The 22,302-nt window shown below is 39.7% G+C and overlaps 1 protein-coding gene across 1 annotated transcript in view; it reads right to left on the bottom strand.

The window, feature by feature from the left end:
* Positions 1–2,487: 2,487 nt before the first annotated feature.
* LOC126210467 (uncharacterized) overlaps positions 2,488–22,302 on the bottom strand; it is a 75,517-nt gene continuing 55,702 nt past the window's right edge. Inside the window, exons 2-5 of the mRNA XM_049939703.1 lie at positions 19,710–19,757; positions 17,565–17,758; positions 5,929–6,471; positions 2,488–3,344 (exon numbers count right to left, since the gene is read on the bottom strand). Of these exons, the coding sequence (XP_049795660.1) occupies positions 5,967–6,471; positions 17,565–17,758; positions 19,710–19,757 (747 nt within the window). The 3' untranslated portion in view covers positions 2,488–3,344; positions 5,929–5,966. The remainder of the gene's footprint in view (positions 3,345–5,928; positions 6,472–17,564; positions 17,759–19,709; positions 19,758–22,302) is intronic.

The following is a 22,302-nucleotide window of genomic DNA, read 5'->3' as shown; positions in this document are numbered from 1 at the left end:
CTTACTGGTACTCACATTTCAATTCTTTGCTTTGTTTGAAAAAATTATTTTGTTCGGAAAGCATGTACGTTTTTATTTACGTTTTTTTGGCTTCTTGAGGAACATGTCATAGTTCCCTTCCCTCCCTTCGACCCTCATTTGTGCAATTCTTTTTGGACAATATCATACCGCAGGATTAGCAACTAATGTCTGTAGCATGTAGTGTGTCTAAATATTTAGGGTTCATATGGAAAAAGCAATATAAAACTGGACAAACACCAAAGAAAATCTGTCTTAGATAGGGTAACGGAAGAGATTTGTTCGAAGACTTCTGGAAAACTGCAGAGGACCTGGAAAGAAATTTTCATAAATACAATCCTGACATCAGCTCAAGAGTTCTGTTCTGGAGTTTTGAGCCCTTATCAATTAGATATGCCAGCAGACATCTAAAGAATTCACAGATGTACTGCTAGGACTGTAAGAGGTTAGTACAGCCCAAGTGAAACCTAGTTCTTGCAAAATCCTGAGAGTAATCTGAAAGATCAATTATTTCAGGAAGACTGTGCAACAAGCTGTTATATGTACCAAATCATGGGAATGAGTTTAGACATTAGGGTGCTTAAACAGGCATACAGACAGCCATTTTCTACTTAATACACAAATGCAATATGACAGAATACTGCTAATACCGAAACAAAGTTCCCTCTGCCACCCAAGGTACATTGGTTTATGGCTAGAGACAGGAAAAAATTGTATTATTTTATAGCCAAATTCAGTGTATTTTTTGCAGAATTCATGGTAGCCTTTGCCAATGAAGGTATTATTCACATCAAATAGCAGTTTGTTACCAGGGAAAAGAACTGTTATTTTAAGATTACAGTGAGTTGACAAAAGGCTGGAGATAGCAATATGCACATATACAAATGGTGGTAGTTAAGTACACGAGGTATAAAAGGGCAGTGCCATTTGTACTCATGTGGTTCACGTGAAGAGGTTTCCAACTTGAGTATGGTGACACGATGGGAACTGACAGACTTGGAACACACAATGGTAGTTGCAGCTAGACTCGGGGACATTCCATTTTGGAACTTGTTAGGGAATTCAAGATTCTGAAATCCACAGCAGTGTTTGCATATAGTTGTCAGTGATAAACAAGCAACACTGTGTGAAAGAGCTGCAGAAATCTACGTGGGTAAGAACTGATGGTAGGGTTAGAGCTTGGTGCAGACCCCAGAAAGCCATGAACTCATGTTTTCACTAAGACTGCAGGTGGCTTCATAATGTTGTGGACTGTGTTTATATGGAATATACTGAGTCCTCTGAACCGAAGATTGACTGGATACGGTAATGTTCAGTTACTTTGTGACCATTTGAGCCATTTATGGACTTCACGTTTTCAAACAACGATGAAATTTTTATGGATGACAATGCGCCATGTCACCCGGCCACAATTCTACGCAATTGGTTTGAAGTAAATTCTGGACAGTTCAAGGGAATGATTTGGCCACCCAGATTGACATGAATCCCATCAAACATTTATGGGACTTAAACTGAGAGGTAAGTTTAGGCACAAAATCCTGCACCAGCTACACTTCTGCAGTTACAGACAGCTATACAGGAGCATGGCTCAATATTTCTGCAGGGGACTTTCAATGACTTGCTGCATTCATTCCACATCGAGATGATTCACTATGCTGGTCAAAAGCAGGTCTGGCAATATTAAGAAGTATCCCACGACTTGTCACCTCAGCGTATACATAAACCTCAGCCGTGAGGAAAAAATAAGTGAAAATGCAATTTCAACATTCAATAACCATCAGTTGCCAAAATTAGTAAACTGTCATCAGATTTACACATTTTTTTAATATTGTAAAATCACAAAAATTGATATATTTCGTAAAAATTGCTGGTTTTGTGTTTTTTGCCATGAGATTTTCCTGTTCCTACTTATGACATATATAGATTGGTCAGAAATGAGTATGTTGTGCTGAGAAATATTCAAAACAAAAATCTGGTGTGTCACGGCATTTCGGAGTCAATTAGCATTGAAGTAAGGCAATCACAGCATTGTGCACACATATTCAAGTCACCTGCCATAGGCAGTGTCACCATACATGCTCTTTATTTGATCCTAATAACAAAACAAGAGAGCATAGAATAACTGTACATCGAGTAGTAAGGATCGAACCTGAGCCAAAGGCTGAGCAATCTTGTGCACTATCACCTACTCTATCAAAACAACTGACAAAAATTTTGTGTGTCACGCCACCTGAATTTTCTCACACATTGGCCTGATTGACTTACTAAATTTCAATGTTAGATAACTTGGGGCTTGCACAATGTAATGAAGTTTTTTTTCTTAATTATTTGTGACTATCCTGTATATATAGCGGTGTAGGTTCCCACGTGTAAATGAAGGTCGCTAAAGCCTCAGTACACTATCTCTTATGAGGTAGTCTGTGGGTCAGAAGTAAATTTATGAAATCATTTTAGCACACACATAATATTATTTTCCAAATGCTACATAATTTTTGTTTTACAATGAACTTACAATTACTTATTTGCCTTAAAAACTCATTGTCAATAACACATTTAAACTTCACAAATGATACTGAAGATGAATGCATAATAAAAAGCAGAAAATTACATGTCTTTTTATACAGATGGAGGTCATTTCTGGTATTAACCTTACAGCAAAATAGCAATACGCACATAATTATTATAAACTAGATCCAAGCCTCAAACCTCTGTCATCCATCATCTATGTGTCTCTCAGAATGTATGCTCACAGAGTCTCAGTGGAGGTGGTGAACTTCTATGGTGAGTTACATCACTGCAGTGAGAGGTCACCTTCAGAGGCCGCATCCATTATACACCTCACCACTGTAGCCCAAGGAGTGAAAGAACTAATCAACCTTTACCAGTTGTAGTCTCTCACCAAACTGGTACTGCTTTTGTCACCAACAGAAGAACACCAGCTTATTGTATATTGTATTTTCACAGAGAGCTATTAACTTTGATTTGTCTGGTGTAGTTGAGTTTGTGCCAGGAGTAGTATGCACTGCATAGTAGGTTTTGGAAAGCTCTATAATGCTCATGATACAGAACTTATGAAGGTTAATAACAGGAACATACCAAGTACTGAACCTTTTGTGAAATCCATACTTAATAGCAAATCAGTCAGTGTTTTCCCCTGGGAAAGTCAGTCAGTTTAGCCATCACTTGCTAATGTCACTCTTATGCCATACCGATTCCAGCGGTGGCACAAAATCTTAACACCATCACAGTGGGGTGACAGGGACTGTGTGCCAGATGGTACTTCTGCTGCTACAGTGACTCCAGCACCATTCGCCACATGCTGAAACCTGTGTGACCAAAGGAAAAGTTTTTATGAAATACTACCAGTTGATGTTTCTGTTCATGTACACTTAATTGCATAACATCTTGATTGTTTATAACCATTTCATACTACTATGAATTGTGCTACCATCTATGTGAAATTTATTGACTGTATTTGTGCTTCAGTCACTATGCTAACAACTGAAGTTTCCACACTATCACTATTGTACAGACACATTAGCTGCACCTGCCAGGTGACCCTTAAATGACAAACAATGAAAAATCCAGAATGAAATAATAATATGAAAAGGATAGCTGCTACTCCATTGCCTAGAAACAGTGACTGTGTGTGTGTGTGTGTGTGTGTGTGGGGGGGGGGGGGGGGGGGGGGCACACACGCTCGTGCGCGCGCTCTGTTTCAGAAGGACCACCTTTTTGTCCTAGAGCTTGAATGTTTAGCAGCCTGCAACTCAAGCCTCCTCTGTTAAGTGATCATTATCTTAAAATAGGTTACCAAAGTCATGAATTTGCTTAAGGGTAGAAACGTGGCTGCTGTACTTGTTTGTATTTTTATTTAACACTTTGTACACAATTGGCGATTTTTGGCCTTACAGGCCATTCTGAAGTACTACAGGCATCAGAACACAGAGTGTGCTGGTATATTCTTCGTGGCTCTTAATATCTGCAAGTTAATGTGGGTGAGTAGGGAAAACAGTACTTTAACATTCGACAACAGCATTAGCAGTGAGCTGCTTGACATAGTTACCTCGAATATCTCAGTATAACACTGCAAAGTAATACGAAACGGAATGCTCACGCAAGGACAATAGGAGGGACGGCAAATGGTCAACTTTGGTTTATTGGTAGACTTCTAGGAAAATGCACCTTTTATAAGATAGACTATATGTAGAACACTAATGCAACCCATTCTTGAGTATTGTTTGAGTGGTGTTTGAGTGTTTGGGAGCCCCACTAGGCCTGATTAAAGGAAGACATTGAAGCAATTCGGAGACAGGTTGCTAGATTTGCTAGAATTATGGAGACACTTGTCAACTTAAATGAGAATCCATGGAGGGAGGATTAGCATTCTTTTCATGGAACACAAACTTAGAGACAACATTTAAGCTGACTGCATAATGATTCTACTTCCACCAACACACATTTCACCTAAGGGCCACAAAGCTAAGAGAAATTAAGGCTCGTATGGAAGCATATAGACACTGGCTTTTCCCCTCATCCCATTTGTGAGTAGAATAAGAAAGGAAATGACTATTAGAGGTACAGGGTACCCTCCCCCATACACAATACAGTGGTTTGTTGAGTGCATATACAGATTTAGATAAGGAAGCACAAATGGCAAGATACTGCGTTATAACTAACGGATGCCATGAAGCTCAAAGTGAGAGAGTACATACACATGCGTAAAATTTAAAAAATAAAAATATTGCTTTTAATTTTGATCCTTCCACGAGTAAGCTCTTGATTTCGGAACGATAATGCATGTTACATACAATTGGAAACATTCCTGTTCCTGGCTCACCTGCCATGGTAGATATTGGGAGCTATGATATGAGTGTGTGTCTTGAAGTTTGCCAGTTCCAGCTGTTTTTCTCTGAGTCTTTGTTTGTTCCACATTTAACACTTGTAGATACAACATATGCCATAATATAAAAATTTACTCAAGATTAGATACTGAAAGAAAAATTTTGACCCAAGAAGTCACCAAAAACGGAACAAAAACAGCTCCCAAATTGCATGTCCTCTCCTTACCCCACCATCCACAGATTGCTTCTCCCAACAGGCACTGTTTCTGTATACAATGCGGCCTCAGTGGCCAGACAGTAGTATGTGTGAGAGTTGTGCTGTGTGTGTGTGTGTGTTTTTTTTTCTACTTTAGAAGAAGACCTTTAGGCTGAAAACTCAAATGTATAGCAGTCTCTGTTGTGCCTGTCCGCAACATTTCCTCCACACGGTGAGTAGCAATCTATCCTTTTCATAATTATGTTGGAAGAGGACTGTGATAGAGTTGGCAAATAGCAGAGCTACAGTTCAAGCAGCTACTTAATTATTTCAGCTATATAGAGTGCCACTTTTTTTGGGAGGGAGGGCATTTTGTGAATTTTCTGGATTATGATAATTTTTCTGAACACACTCCAAAATTTCCTGTTATAGTTATGTATGGGACTGACACAATTACTTAACTTCATTGCTAAGAAACACACCTGTGCAGCTCTGTCACTGGTACTTATCATCCACTGCTCACATATCCTCTTGTTCCCATCACAATTTTTTCCTACACTGCTTCACAAAATTCATGATTAGCAACCTTTTAGAACAAACGTTACCTATGAAAAGTGTCACGACTCCAAAATAGAAACAGCTTTGTATTAGAGCTTTTGACTGTAATGTAATTCAGGTAGCATTTGAATGCTACATCAAGAGGAAGAGTGCCTACATTTTTATTTGGCATTTAATTATTCACAGTTGGTTTATCAAGTATTTACTGCTTCAAATATGGTAAACAACCTTACAATATACGAAATTTGCTCCTATTTCAGTAGATGTGAGCCCTCTTACTGTCCAGTAATGAGTTTCCAGGTATCTACTTACCACTTCGCCTGTCACCCAGAACACACGGGTGTCAAGGGCTATGCACCCGGTGCTGATACTCGCTGTCCCGCCCCACGCAATGCCGGTGGGAGCTGTCCCGCCACACGCCATGCCGGTGGGAGCTGTCTTCGTGCGATCCGTGCTGTCACGCGCAGAATCGATGCACTGAGTACGACTTCACCCCTCTCATCTGGGAGCATTTCCGCTACGTGCTGCAACTCTTCATGCAGTGGTGGCCAGGGCAGCGACGCTACACGCAGCAATGTGCGACGCATCGGCAACGGGGGCTGTTTCACTCTCCGCCTTAACAAAAGTTGCAGTACTGTCGATCGTGGTTCCAATGTGTAGAGTGTCTCTCTGAACAGTACCCTCGCTCGCAGTCTCGACAGCGCACGCACAGTCTTCGATTGCCGCTCTGTGTACTGTGGTGCTGCCGCACGTGGTTCCACCTCGTGCTCTGTGTACAACACAGGGTTGCCAATCTCGTTGCCCACTTCAGTCCCCTTTGCCAGTATTGCCAGGTTGTGGATGAGCATGATACGTCTGTAACATATATTTTTAACAGCTACTAAGTTTCAGGTAACATTATCATCATAGAAGGGGGGGAGGCTAATACGAAGTTATGAATAGAACACACTTAATTGGTGCCGACAAAACATATAAGGAGTGTTCAAATGAAAAGTTCTGAAATGTCTTAACAGCCGAACAGTTCGAAATTAGGATACGCTGTTTTGAGATATCGCAGTGAGAGATCTATGGACACGAATCTAGTGCCCAGTGTGGTCATGCACACTGGTGGACACGTGACAGGAGGGGAGCGCACAGTTCTGTTCCGTTCATTTGACACGGCAGTGGGCGTGAGGACATTGTGCCATTCACATTGAAAAATTTGGTGAGTGAAGTGCGTGGAGGCATTCTGACTGCAAAAGGAGTTAAATGGGACAAATTGGTGGAGATTTTAATTTGCCGGATATAGACTGGGAGACTCAAACGTTCATAACGGGTGGCAGGGACAAGGAATCCAGTGAAATTTTTTTAAGTGCTTTATCTGAAAACTACCTTCAGCAGTTAAGCAGAGAACCGACTCATGGCGATAACATATTAGACCTTCTGGTGACAAACAGACCCGAACTATTTGAAACAGTTAACGCAGAAAAGGGAATTAGTGATCATAAAGCGGTTACTGCATCGACGATTTCAGCCGTAAATAGAAATATTAAAAAAGGTAGGAAGATTTTCCTGTTTAGCAAAAGTGACAAAAAGCAGATTCCAGAGTACCTGATGGCTCAACACAAAAGTTTTGTCTCAAGTACAGATAGTATGGAGGATCAGTGCACAGAGTTCAAAACCATCGTACAATATGCGTTAGATGAGTATGTGCCAAGCAAGATCGTAAGAGATGGAAAAGAGCCACCGTGGTACAACAACCGAGTTAGAAACTGCTGCGGAAGCAAAGGGAACTTCACAGCAAACATAGACATAGCCAAAGCCTTGCGGACAAACAAAAATTATGTGAAGGGAAATGTAGTGTGAGGGCTATGCGAGAGGCGTTCAATGAATTCGAAAGTTAAGTTCTATGTACTGACTTGGCAGAAAATCCTAAGAAATTTTGGTCTTATGTCAAAGTGGTAGGTGGATCAAAACAAAATGTCCAGACACTGTGACCAAAATGGTACTGAAACAGAGGATGACAGACTAAAGGCCGAAATACTAAATGTCTTTTTCCAAAGCTGTTTCACAGAGAGACTGCACTGTAGTTACTTCTCTAAATTGTCACACAGATGACAAAATGGCAGATATCGAAATAGACGACAGAGGGATAGAGAAACAATTAAGATCGCTCAAAAAAGGAAAGGCCGCTGGACCTGATGGGATACCAGTTCGATTTTACACAGAGTACGTGAAGGAACTTGCCCCCCCTTCTTGCAGCGGTGTACCGTATGTCTCTAGAAGAGTGTAGGGTTCCAACGGATTGGGAAAGGGCACAGGTCATCCCCTTTTTCAAGAAGGGATGTCTAACAGATGTGCAGAACTATAGACCTATATCTCTAACGTCGTATTATGTTTGAGTATAATGACTTTTCTGGAGATTAGAAATCTACTCTATAGAAATCAGCACGGGTTTCGAAAAAGACGATCGTGTGAAACCCAGCTCGCACTATTCGTCCACGAGACTCAGAGGGCCATAGACACGGGTTTTCAGGTAGATGCCGTGTTTCTTGACTTTCGAAAGGCGTTCGATACACTTCCCCACAGTCATTTAATGAACAAAGTAAGAGCATATGGACTATCAGACCAATTGTGTGACTGGATTGAAGAGTTCCTAGATAACAGAACGCAGTATGTCATTCTCAATGGAGAGAAGTCTTCCGAAGTAAAGTGATTTCAGGTGTGCTGCAGGGGAGTGTCGTAGGACCGTTGCTATTCACAATATACATAAATGACCTTGTGGATGACATCAGAAGTTCACTGAGGCTTTTTGCGGATGATGCTGCGGTATATTGAGAGGTTGTAACAATGGAAAATTGTACTGAAATGCAGGAGGATCTGCAGCGAATTGACGCATGGTGCAGGGAATGGCAATTGAATCTCAATGAAGACAAGTGTAATGTGCTGTGAATACATAGAAAGAAAGATCCCATATCATTTAGCTACAATATAGCAGGTCAGCAACTGGAAGCAGTTAATTCCAAAAATTATCTGGGAGTACGCATTAGGAGTGATTTAAAATGGAATGATCATATAAAGTTGATTGTCGGTAGAGCAGATGCCAGACAGATTCATTGGATGAATCCTAAGCAGACGCTTCGTTACAGGATCATTTAGTAATCGCGAAAGCATTACGGAGATGATAAACACCAGTGGAAGACTCTGCAGGAGAGACGCTCAGTAGCTCGATACGGGCTTTTGTTGAAGTTTCGACAACATACCTTCACCGAGGAGTCAAGCAGTATATTGCTCCCTCCTACGTATATCTCGCGAAGATACCATTAGGATAAAATCAGAGAGATTAGAGCCCACTCTGAGGCATACCGACAATCATTCTTTCCACGAACAATACGAGACTGGAATAGAAGGGAGAACCGATAGAGGTACTCCAGGTACCCTCCGCCACACACCATCAGGTGGCTTGCGGAGTACGGATGTGGATGTAGATGCATTCAGCGCTGATGACAACTGTACAAGGGAGACTGTGTGGTTGTCACGTTAGTGAGAAAGTGGAGAGCCCATTTATGGGAAGGCTGGGGGCATTTGAGTGGTGACCCGAGATCCCTACAGCCCGGACATGTTTACCTGTGAGTTTCGCACATGTGGTCAGCTCAATAATTCTCGAAGGCAAGCACTTCAACGCTGATGACAAAGTGAAGAACACAGTGGAGGACTGCCTCCTGCCACAGCCAAAAAATTCCAAGATTGGGGAATCCTTTGGTTCATTAGACAGAGGGAACTTTTCTTTTGAACAACCCTCAAATTACCAGTTATATATAAATAATTAACAGTTCGGATGACAGTATAAATGAGCAACCTATTGCCTGTTTTGATACAGTAAAATATTTCACTGAAGAAAAAGTGTTAAATTTAGAAGTTTTGTAAATAAATTTTTCACACTGTTTTCATTCCGAAGTTACAGGGCTGTACAATTCAGGAGCTCAGGAGGAAACCAACTGGACAGAATTTAACACATTCGTAAAATTTAATTTACGTATAAATGTGAAAGAAATCCTAAATAGTGCAGCACAAAGACTAGAATATGGAAGAACTCATCTGTATAATTCACAAATTGGTTTTTAGGTGCAGTTTTGCATAACCTGTGGAAAGCTATGTGCATAATTATGTTCCTACCCAGATCAGAACAACAAAATGACTTGCAGCAAAGCAAAGTCAAGCAGGGAAGGGGGCGATGTCTGTTTGCCAATGCGTGTGCGTGTAGTATGGCTGAAGCAGGAACAGCTGTGTGTTCCCGTCCCGTACTGACTGACTACCTTCTCACACTGCCTTTTAAACGTGCGCTAGTGAGTTCGCTTTACAGGATGCAATATTTTTGTGCCTTAAACACACCCCTGTGTGTAAAATGATGCAGAGTTGAGTTCCTACTATTTGTATATCTCAACAAAAGCAACAGGAAGCACATTGTATTTTACGATCATCAGAATGAATTACATTGTCATATTCAATACAAATGGATTTTCAAAATGGATCTGAATCATTCATAAAAAAATAACAACAAACTACTTTAAAAACTGATGAGTACTTACCAATACTATAGTGTGCATGTTATACTTTTGTAGAAGAGTAATCCTTAATAATGATAGGATATAAATTGTGCAAACACTGTACATACCATTCAGCAAAAAATAAGTAACACAAAAAGATGAATTATGAACACTACATGATCAGAATCACTTTCTTCCTCGACACTTATCTGAGCTCTGGTAAATGGCCCGAGTCACTGGAATTGCCAAAGGATACAGTTATTTTTTCAATACTACTTTCTATACTCACTTCACTTTTCGATGGTTCTTTACCAACTGTGTGTGGATACAACATTACTCTACTTCTCAGGTATCATTTGAGAGACTGTTAGAGAAACCAATCTTTGACCATCTGCCACAGTGAAGCTTTTGTTACTTGTTGTGACTACATGTTTAATCTGTGTCCATATCATTTAGATAGTTCTGAAATGGCAGTGACATGGTGGAAGCCTAAGAATCCTGTGCCCACACACTAGCTACATCGTCCACAATGTACTGTTTAAACCAAGTTTTTCTTTCTTTCACTATTTCCATGATCTCTGCCTTACGTAAATTTTACAGTAAAAGTGAACAAACCCGAATGAGCATTCTCTAGTGCAGGGTTTCTCAACCTCTCAATACTCACTACCCAATTTTCAATCTTAATTTTCATTGTGTGTTCCCTTCCCCAACCCTCTTCCTCAAACAACAACATATACAATACTATACACTATGGTTATAATAGAGGGAAACATTCCACGTAGGAAAAATATATCTAAAAACAAAGATGATGTGACTTACCAAATGAAAGTGCTGGCAGGTCGACAGACACACAAACGAACACAAACATACACACAAAATTCAAGCTTTCGCAACAAACTGTTGCCTCATCAGGAAAGAGGGAAGGAGAGGGAAAGACGAAAGGATGTGGGTTTTAAGGGAGGGGGTAAGGAGTCATTCCAATCCCGGGAGCGGAAAGACTTACCTTTGGGGGAAAAAGCGACGGGTATACACTCGCGCACACACACATATCCATCCACACATTTACAGACACAAGCAGACATATTTAAAGACAAAGAGTTTGGGCAGAGATGTCAGTCGAGGCAGAAGTGCAGAGGCAAAGATGTTGTTGAATGACAGGTGAGGTATGAGTGGCCGAAACTTGAAATTTGAAATTAGCGGAGATTGAGGCCTGGTGGATAACGGGAAGTTATCTCCGCTAATTTCAAGTTTCCGCCACTCATACCTCACCTGTCATTCAACAACATCTTTGCCTCTGCACTTCTGCCTCGACTGACATCTCTGCCCAAACTTTTTGTCTTTAAATATATCTGCTTGTGTCTGTATATGTGTGGATGGATATGTGTGTGTGCGCGAGTGTATACCCGTCCCTTTTTCCCCCAAAGGTAAGTCTTTCCGCTCCCGGGATTGGAATGACTCCTTACCCTCTCCCTTAAAACCCACATCATTTCGTCTTTCCCTCTCCTTCCCTCTTTCCTGATGAGGCAACAGTTTGTTGCGAAAGCTTGAATTTTGTGTGTATGTTTGTGTTTGTTTGTGTGTCTGTCGACCTGCCAGCACTTTCATTTGGTAAGGCACATCATCTTTGTTTTTAGATATACTATACACTATGATATATTTTGATGCTAAAAATACTAGCCTTACAAATTACCAAGAATAAATAAATTTCTTGCTATTTCACAATGCCAATCTCCTACATTGATAAAATCAGAATAAACGGTTATCTACAGTTTGCTGTCTTACAGATAGCACAAGAAAATACTGTCAAAGGTCTCAAATGTTGAAGAAGAAATCAGAATAGACTTCACAGCAAGATGTGAAATCTAAGGACAATTATTAATAAACTGCTCTTTGCATGGATGAGTTCTGCACTGAAAACAACAGCATTTTGTATACTATCATCATTTTCAATATCCTATGTTTATTTTCTGCACTGGCTGCTTTGAAGGCAGAATATAAATCTCAGCCAAACACAGAAAAAGCACTGAAACTGTGCGTTTCTAATACTAAACCCTCCTTTTCTGCAAGCCAGTCCCATGGGAGCCCCTGGTAACTAAACTTTTTTTTTTAGTTTTGTATTGAAAAGTGAATTATTAAAAGAATTGTTCAGTGCTGATACAGCACTCTTTGTAAGTGCATTATATCAGTGTAAATGTGAATTTTAATTTTTTATTGTATCAGAATGTATTCTTGAATTCACATTTTTTATTTTCAATAAGTTCGCAATCCCCATTTGATGTTGCTGGGCCCCACTATAGCTTGTAAATATAGACAAGGAAAAAATTCCCGGATCTTTCCCGGCTAAAAAGTCACTTTTTCACCATATGAAAAAACACTTTTTCCGTGATTAAGTGACAGTAAACTTACCCTCTGAATTGTAAAACTTATGAATCCTTTAAATGGTTAAGGTTTTGGTCACCAGCATAGAACTTCCTATCACTTTAGAAAACGAGCCCCATAGTAAAAAAGGGAAAAACCACGTGTTTTGTAAAGATCTGTATGCTGCATATATTTGTATTATGAAAGTATATATTCAAATTACACCAAAAACAGCATGTTAGCTTTCAAAGCATTGACACTGAGCTTAGAACGCACTTTTGCAAGTCAATCATAGCCCATGTCACGTCATCTCATGTGCCACTGATACCAGATACTCAGAGCAAAGGACACATGATGTCAGCCAATAGCACAAAAAGTGAATGGTTTAAATTAATACACATAGTGCAGTTACAAGAAAGGCTAAGCTTTCACATAAAATAGTGGTCCTTTTTGTGTGTGTTACAGTTTAATATACACCACACAAATGTGCCAGTAAAATGTTGAATATTGACATAAATGTTTGGTCTTCTGGGCTCAAAATTTTTTCTAAGTGACTGTCCCTCCAAGTGTTAAGCTTTAAATCAGAGTAAAATGCTCTGTGATGTAAGAAATTCAAAGCGCTTTCTCGCACATAACTTAATTCATCTTGTGTAAAATGAAATTTACTTTGGAAGTAATACTTTGCAAACCACCATTCACAATATTTTCCCACAAACTGTTAGAATTATTTTTAGCAATTGCAGGGAGCACTAGAAAACAGGCATTACTGGGCACGCACAACAACGACGATGTGGAAAGCCTGTATGTTCGTACGTATATAGCGTTAAGAGATCTTACATTATGTCATAAACAAAACAGGGCATTATATGATACTCCAAAAACATCTGAATTTCGTAACTATACTAAAATGCATAATTTGGCTTGAAGTGCACATTTGTATCCCCACATTCACAAAGATGTAGGCCCCCCAACCTGATAAGCTTTTCAGTATGCTTTTTGGGATGCAAATTTTCTAGCAGTACCAGTACTGTATTATCTCGTGTTTTGTTCTTTATTACAGCATAATTCCATACGTTCCGGAATAAAGTGTGCATTTGAAATTCAGCAAACAGTTGAAATTAACCAATAGTGTGGAATGAAACACTTCATTTCAAATAAACTGACTGCCTCTACAGAAAAGATTAATAAAAGCCAAATTTCTTTAGCAAATCGACAAAAATAGCTTCATTCTTTTGCAAGGTGATTAATGCTCTAGTGCGACAAATGTGGAAATAAAATAAAATCAGGAAACAAACTGATAACATATTTTAGCCTTCTGTAATTATGTGAATTTATTTAATTTACTTGATAACTCCAGGCCACAGAATTCCGTTTCTTCTCTGTAACCCCCCCTCCATTTCCTGTGAGAGCTGTAAACGAACAGGAAACAGCCAAATCACCAAACAAACACTGGTCACATGGAAACCTCCACTACAACTCAAACTGCTCTGTGCATACATGAATCTGGCAGCTTTGACGCACCAAAATAATTTTCCTGCGTAGCTCCTGGCTGCTGGTTGGTACTGCTGATACAGCTAACAGCCACACTTCAAGTAGCCAGAAGCAGGAGAAGATACAGCTTATACACAACTCAAGCAAGCATCCGCATAAGTCTGCTGGCAACTGCTCGAATGAACCTGATGTGACATCACACTCATCGGAAGCAGTTTGTTGTTGTGAAGCATTGCATAGCGTTCATCAAGCCTTTGACACATCTTGCTGTTGGCAGACACTTCTTATGTGTGCACTGTGTTTTGTTGTTGTAAATGGCACATTTCCTCATTTATGTTTTACTGCCACAGTATCATTCCACAGCAACAGAGTACAGTAAAATTCTTTGTTAGAGTATCAGTTCTTACTAGTCAAAACTACAAAATTTAACTTAAATCTAAAACAATGAAAAATTCCCAGGTTTTTCCAGATTTCCTCCCAAATGAAAAAAGTCCCGGGTTTTTCCCAGTTGTCCCAGGGAGTATACATCCTGCACTAGAAGTGCGTGCCCCACAGGATCAGAATGCTCTAGGGCAGGGGCGGGCAGGAATCCTGCACGTGTGCGGTGCACTTGCACGCGTGCAGTTAACAGGTGTTCTGCGTGCACACAGGGGCAAGCTGGCCACCCGCTTACCTCCCCTCCCCACCATACCTTCTGTCCACTCCTTCCTCTGTAATGCGTTTTGTTTTTCTAGCTTGCTTTATTGAATAATGGAATAAGGTTAGCAGGAGTGCTTGAAATAAATCATGGTTTGAAAGAATACCTATTAACTATGATACGTTTTATTTAATTATCACAGGTGGAGTTTACAATACGTTTAATATCTGGAACAAAATTTCTGCATACAGACAAATGCAAACAGTTACGTAAATTTTCATCACTTATGTTTGCTCTTAACCGAGGCTTATTAATTCAGCAAATGGTTTTCCAGCTATCACTATATTAAGCGCAATTTTATAGCTTGCACATGCCGCTGGGCTATTATTGTTGTTGTCCTGAAAAATTGAAAACAGTGATCCATAAAATGTTAAATCAGTTAGAAGAGAGATGACGAGAGAAAGTCCCAGATCTCTCTTGACAACGGCAACTAGGACAGATGCATCTAATATTGTCAGGTCGCTCTTCTTAAGCTCAGTCAATTTTCCCATCCGCTCAGAATCTGACAATAAATTGTACTCGTCCTTGTGAAATTTATTATAATGGCCTTCAATACTAAACTTCCGCTGACCAGCGAGAATACTGCCACATATTAAACATTTCGAATTTTCACGTTTTTGCACAAAGAAAAAATGATTCTCCCATTACTTTTTAAAAGATAGCAAATCTCGACATCTACGTTTCCTTGATTCACTCTCCATTTTCCGGTTATTGAAATGCAACATTCACTACGTAGTGGTCGCTTCGCATCGACGTCCGCGGCTTAGCCTTTTACTACACTGCCGCAACCTGCCGGCTGTCGCCACTGCCCCATTCGACGACTGCACGCGAGCAGCACACGTGCAGCGCTGTGCGCTCACGAGCCGCGTGCAACATTTGCCCGCCCCTGCTCTAGGGTATAAACAGTAGGCACACACAGGCAAACAGTACTGGTTGCATGTCTCAGCGAATCGTCGAAAGAATTTCACATTATTTCTCCTTCAACATACACATGGATATTAACAGCATTTGCATTTGAAGTTCGTTGCTTTTCATGCGTGAACTACCTTTAGTATTGGTCATCAGTTATGTGAGTGATAAAGGGAGGAGACCGCACTGTCACTAGTGGAAGAATATACATTTCATAGTTACTGAGAGATCCAAGCCTACCATCGTATAAAATGAAAAAAGGAATTTTTTTTGGCAGGAGAATACCAACAAACTTGATATAAGTGGGGAAGTGAGATTGAAGAAAAATTCATTGCTTGCTTCCTTCTGGAACAGAGTAAGTGGGCACAAGGTATAAAATGAACAAATGTGAAATAAGTACTTACGACTAACATAACTGTGTCCAGTTTCTATGAATTGCTTGTTGGAAGTTAAAGAGGCCTTCAAAATTTTCACCTAAACTGCCATGGGCAGCCAATGAATATTGTCTGCCAACGCAAGTGTGTAACTTTTTAATAAGATTGCAGAATGCTGGAACTGAGACTCAGCGATAAATCTACCACCACCAACATGCACCTCATACTTCCGTAAAAATTTATACGTGCACATTTTCTCTCTCCCACAGCGCTTTTCCATAATCAACTGCTGCTCATAAAAATAATCATATCTGTATTCCCTGTTTTACTTTGTACCTATAACTAGCTCTGGACTGATTGAAATCTACAGTACATGCCAATGATTTGTTTAACATAGCATTCATAGTGTTTGAATTCTTTGATGCTCATTTTCTCACACTTTCACCACTGTTAAAGCTTGTCCACACTTGTATTTACATCTATACTGTGCAAACAACCTTTGGGTGCACAGCAGAGGCTACGTCCCATTGTACCATTTATTAGGGTTTCTCCCAATCCCATTCACAGAGTGCGGGAAGAATGATTGTTTAAATGCCTCTGTGTATGCTGTAATTAATTTAATTTTGTCCTCACGATTGCTATTTGAGCAACACGTGGGAGTTTTAGAATATTCCTCGTCACCAGTTAAAGCCGGTTCTTGAAACTTTTAAGCAGGCTTTTTCAGGATAGTTTATGTCAGTCTTCAATTGTCTGCCAGTTCAGTTTCTTCAGCATCTTTATGACTCTCTCACAGGTCAAACAAACCTGTGACAATTCATGCTGCCCTTATCTATAACCATTCAATATCCCCTGTTAATCTAATTTGGTACAGGTCTCACACACATAAGCAATATTCCAGAATGGGTTGCATGAATGATTTGAAGGCAGTCTCCTTTGTACACTGACTTATTTCCCCTGTGTTCAATCAATAAACCAAAGCCATATCCCTACGTAGTGTTACACTCGGGTATTTGACTTTACCGATTATAAATGTGATTTGTTCAAAGGTACAAGTGAATGGCAGTGACCAAAAGGGATTGTTCATTTGAATTCACTCCAATTTGTTTCAGTGTAAATAAGGATTGAGAGGAACACAATGGAGGAGGGGAAAAAAAAAAAAGGATTCATTTCTTCAAAACCACTGTTACGATGTTAAGGACTCTTCACTTCAATAGCATCTTTGGGACATGACTAATTCACAATAGCTGTCTACTGCATTTTAAACATTTATCTGACACAAAAGTGTATAAACACACTTGGGATATTTTCAAGCTTCTAGCATGAACTGGTGCTTACACCAGTGAATTTTTTGCCTAGAGCTCAATAACAGTAATTGGACACTGTCTTCTCAATAAATCCCACTAGTCAGCATGTTCCTAAATTCACATAAAGGCAGAACGAAAACAAATGGAGAAACCAATACCATACTTAGTGAAAGCTTGTATTCCCATTCTTACTTTTTAAATAAAAAACAGATTCCTCAAATAGATCTGAAAACCTACAAAAATTAACACATCTTACTAATAAGGTAGAACACCATAAATGAGAACTCACTTTTCATCTCCGTCCTCTGCATAGTTAATCATTCTGAAACGGTTCACTCTGACCACAGAGTAGAGTGACAGCTGTCCAGATCTCATCCTAACATTCCACTGTTTTGAAAGCATGGCCATGCTGCTCATGTGGCTGCCATCAGAAACCATAAGCTGATATGTCTCATGGTCTCTGTCTATTACTCTCAAGCTGTCCTGCAAATTGAAGAGCAAAGGAGTTAATCAAATCACATAAATTAGCAAATAAACTACAACGGCTTTTGTTGCCTTACTGCTTTCTTTTATTGGATCATTTGCATCAGCTGCAAATTTGCTATATGCCTATTCATCATATGGGCTGATTTGTTCTATATATATTTAAAAAACAAACAAACTTGCCTCTTCGTAGTACACACTGCTAAACGATATTCATTATTCTGCAATGGGAATTCAGCAACCAATTTTTAGTTTGCAGACATGAGGACACATGTTGATCTCTGAATATCCCACTTTGATAAATATTAGTGTAAAACCAGCAATCTCTAGATTTCCTTTCTTTCAGGAGTGCTAGTTCTACAGGGTTCGCAGGAGAGCTTCTGTAAAGTTTGGAAGGTAGGAGACGAGGTACTGGCAGAAGTAAAGCTGTGAGGACGGGGCGTGAGCCGTGCTTGGGTAGCTCAGTTGGTAGAGCACTTGCCCGTGACAGGCAAAGGTCCCGAGTTCGAGTCTCGGTCCGGCACACAGTTTTAATCTGCCAGGAAGTTTCATAATTGTACAATTGTTACAAATATAGGCCTACTCCTCTACACGCCCAACTGAAAACCACTTATCGTAATTCTCTAAAATCCTGAAAATTGAGTGAACACCTGCCACAATCCAAATATCAACAGCATTATGCCTCAGCCTAGATTTAAATTTCCTAAAAGCAGAGTCCTTGATTTCAAAAACAAACCAGTGCCCCCCCCCCCCCCCCAATCTGGCACCCAGTCTTAATAATTCCCCACAAAGTTCCCTGCTAAGAGAAAATCAATGAACTACAGAGTGCTCAAGTTGCCCCCATTTCTCGTGCGACAAAAGATATACAAGAACGATGTAACTTACCAAACGAAAGCATTGGCATGTTGATAGACACACAAACACAAACAAAAACAAAAAAAAAACACACACACACACACACACACACACACACAGTGTGATGACGTAACATGCTGTTACATACTCTATGCCGACAGATTCTAGATGTACCCTTGTCCGGTTCTCAGCTACGCTACAGATCACTTTATTTATGAAAATACAAAGTACAATCACCAACAAATTTTACATATTCACATACACCTTTTCCTTTAACCCAAATAAATAGACTCATTTACAGATATTTTTCTCCTGTTACGTGTATACAATGACAATGCTGAAGTAGACATATAAGCAGATTTACCAAAGTCTTTATTTGCAAATTCAGCCATATGGTAGGTACGGTAGGCAATAATGTCTCTGTCTACAAAACTTTCAAGACCACCTACACTAGGAACTCCTGTACCACCTCGTACAATGGCTACAGTAGGCCAACCATTACCATGAGTGAATGTATCGTTAATGTCAATGCTAAATGCACACACACACACACACACACACACACACACACACACACACACACACACACACTTGTAAAGGCAATGTGACACGATGAAAATACCGTCCGCACTGGCGGAATGTTACTTGATACCACGTACTTACACGTTTGTGACTATTACAGCGTCATCTATCACAAAGCGAAAAAAGAGGTCCAACTAAAACATTCATATTTCTTTACGTACTACACTAATATGTAATAAAAAATAGGGGTTCCTATTTAAAAAAACGCAGGTGATATCCGTTTGACCTATGGCAGCGCCATCTAGCGGGCCAACCATAGCGCCATCTTGTTTCCCCTTCAAGCTAGACTAGTTTCGTTCTTTGTAGTTTTTTTCAATTGATGCTTACTTCGTGAGATATTTGGCCCGGTCACTACCAATGGACCACCCTGAATATGCAGCTCTTGCCATTTTTATAAGCTACATGAAGGTAGTAAAGTGTTTAGTCAAAGACTGCACTGTTAAGGTATCTCAAGCACTCAGTTGTGGTTCTACACTTAAAAGTTTACACCTTCAGGACTGACTACAATACTTACCACAATCTGCATTACCGGACGTTCAATGGCGCCACCTTGCATTAAAGTCTGCAAATAAGAAAAAATAATGTCTTATGAAGTACACATCACCCTGCAATATATCTTCATTTATTCGTTAGTCCTTAAGACATTACACTGCATAATGCAATATCACACTTACCTACATCTACATTTTATTTTCGAAATACACATTGTACCGCACAGTATGCAATTGGACAATTTTATAATTACCCTAAGTTAAATTTGGTTACACCAACTATACATAGTTGTTCTGTACACGCTTTAAGATTAGTACAGATGGAGGCTGTCTGTCTGCAATTAAATTAACGGATAATAAGGATACCAGATTTTTTTAAATAATTGATTGCTATATCACATCACTATTTACAAATCCATCAACAGTATAAAAAGTTTTCTTCTTTTAGTCAGGATTCTACAATCTCTCTGAACTTATTGGTATTCAACTTACTCATCCCACATGGTAATTTGTTAAGAAGAGAGACATTTCTGCATGCAGAAAGTTTTTTGAAATTTATTAGTATGGTTCAGAGTTCCTGTCATTCTGTAAGAGTGGACTTTTGATACTGTGTCACGTTTATACCAATTGCTCTTGATGTGAGTAAGGGTATGAAATGCGTACACATGTGAAACGGTCATCATCTTCTTGTCAATGAAATACATTTTGCGTGGAGTGTTGGCTATTGACCCATACATGCATCTAATAACTGCTTTTGCCAAATGAAGACTCTTCTGGCTCCAGCACAATTACCCCATATTATCACTCCAGAGAGAGAGAGAGAGAGAGAGAGAGAGAGAGAGAGAGAGAGAGAGAGAGAGAGAGAGAGAGAGAGAGAGTGGGGGGGGGGGGGGTGCAGTAGGCAAGGAACAGCTGTTTTGCTGTAACAAACGTATGTTTTTAATTCCCTGATTAGGTACAACACATGGGGTAGTTCACTGCATAAATGTCGTGTGTGTGTGTGTGTGTGTGTTTGTTTTCAAGTTAAATTGTGTGTTGAGGTGGATACCAAGAAATTTGACAGTCTTTGCTATGGCAGTAATTATCTTTAGGAGGCATACTATATTCTTGGTTTTGCTACTGTGCAATTTTAATTCATTTGCCTTAAACCAGCAAGATGCCTTGTCTATTATAAGTTTATTCATTGCCTCCATAGTATTTTTCTCATTATGGGAAATAATAAATGTGGTATTTGCACTTACATTACTGCTTTGAAAGGTAGCAGGCTAGGCAGATCATTAACATAAATAATGTACAAAAATGGTCAAAGCACCAATCCCTGATGCACTCTTCTTATGATGTTCAGGAAGCCGGACTATTTCGATTGGTTATGATCATTTGTTTGCTACTGGCTAAGTATGAGTGTAGTAATGCCAACCAATGTGGCATATGTATATTGCTTATGTTCAGATCCCTTTAAGACAGATAAAACTATATCCTCCACTACTGTAACTGTGGACTGACCTTCAGGAAATCCATACTGGACCTGATGTAAGATGTGATTGTTCTAAAAATATTTATTTAATTGCTTTTTCATTATCACCTTCTCAATGATTTTAGATAGCATTGGAACTATTGCAATGGGTTTATAATTTTCTGGCAATTCCCTATCTTCCTTTTTATGCACAGGTAAAACTACACTGAACATTACAGAGTCAGGAAAGGCACTTTCCTCAAACAAACAGTTTATAAGGTAGCATAGGGGTTGGCTTATTATCCCTATTATTTATTTTACAGTGAAGTTGGAGAAGTCATAACAGTACTCTGTTTTTGAGGTAATGAGTTTTGCTACTACACCTACTGTATCCTTAGGGGAGACATTTCCATTGATGCCATTCCTGGGTGGTTGGTGTCTAAGTATGCACCCAGTCAGCTCAGTGTCATCACTGGTTACTGTCTCATTATCAGTGTATTTCCCTGAATTGACAAAGCTGAGCTTAAGCTGATCGGGGCTAATAGGTAGTTTTTTCTGTAGAGATCCCAGATTCTGAGTTTATTATCTTCCATGCTGCATTACATTTGTTATTTTAATGATCTACATAGTTATCACTGGCCCCTTTTTAGCTTTACTTATTCACTTTCCTTTTTTTTTTTTTTGTTATGGTTTTAGGGCGCAAAACTGCTACAGTCATTAGTGCCTCGTCTGTGACTTAGGGAAAGGTAAAAAAACAAACTGGAAACCCAACTGGAAACCAGCAGCAATGGGAGCGAAACTAAAAAAGGTGGGGAAACTAAAACCAGAAGGAAAGCTTAAAAAACCACTATAGAAGGGGGGTTGTTTTTCCCCAAAAAGAGCTTCAAATGATTGACATCTCACTTGAGAACACAATCGTCTGAGCGCATGTCATCTGCTAAAATGGAAGATATATCGCAACAGCTGTAGACAGGCGCATAACGAAGTAAAATAGGGGCACTCAAGTAAAAGGTGTCCCACCGTCCACAGCTGAGAGCAGTGGGGACAAAGCGGGGGAGGATCGCCACGTAAAAGATGTCGATGGCTAAAAAGACAGTGCCTTATCCAGAGTCTAGTTAAAATTACCACCTCTCGACGGCGAGTTCAGGAGGAAGAGGTCCAAG

Source organism: Schistocerca nitens, chromosome 10 (assembly GCF_023898315.1).
Source record: "Schistocerca nitens isolate TAMUIC-IGC-003100 chromosome 10, iqSchNite1.1, whole genome shotgun sequence".
Lineage (NCBI taxonomy): Eukaryota > Metazoa > Arthropoda > Insecta > Orthoptera > Acrididae > Schistocerca > Schistocerca nitens.
Note: the sequence above shows the minus strand (reverse complement) of the source record. Positions and strands in the feature narration are given on the sequence as shown.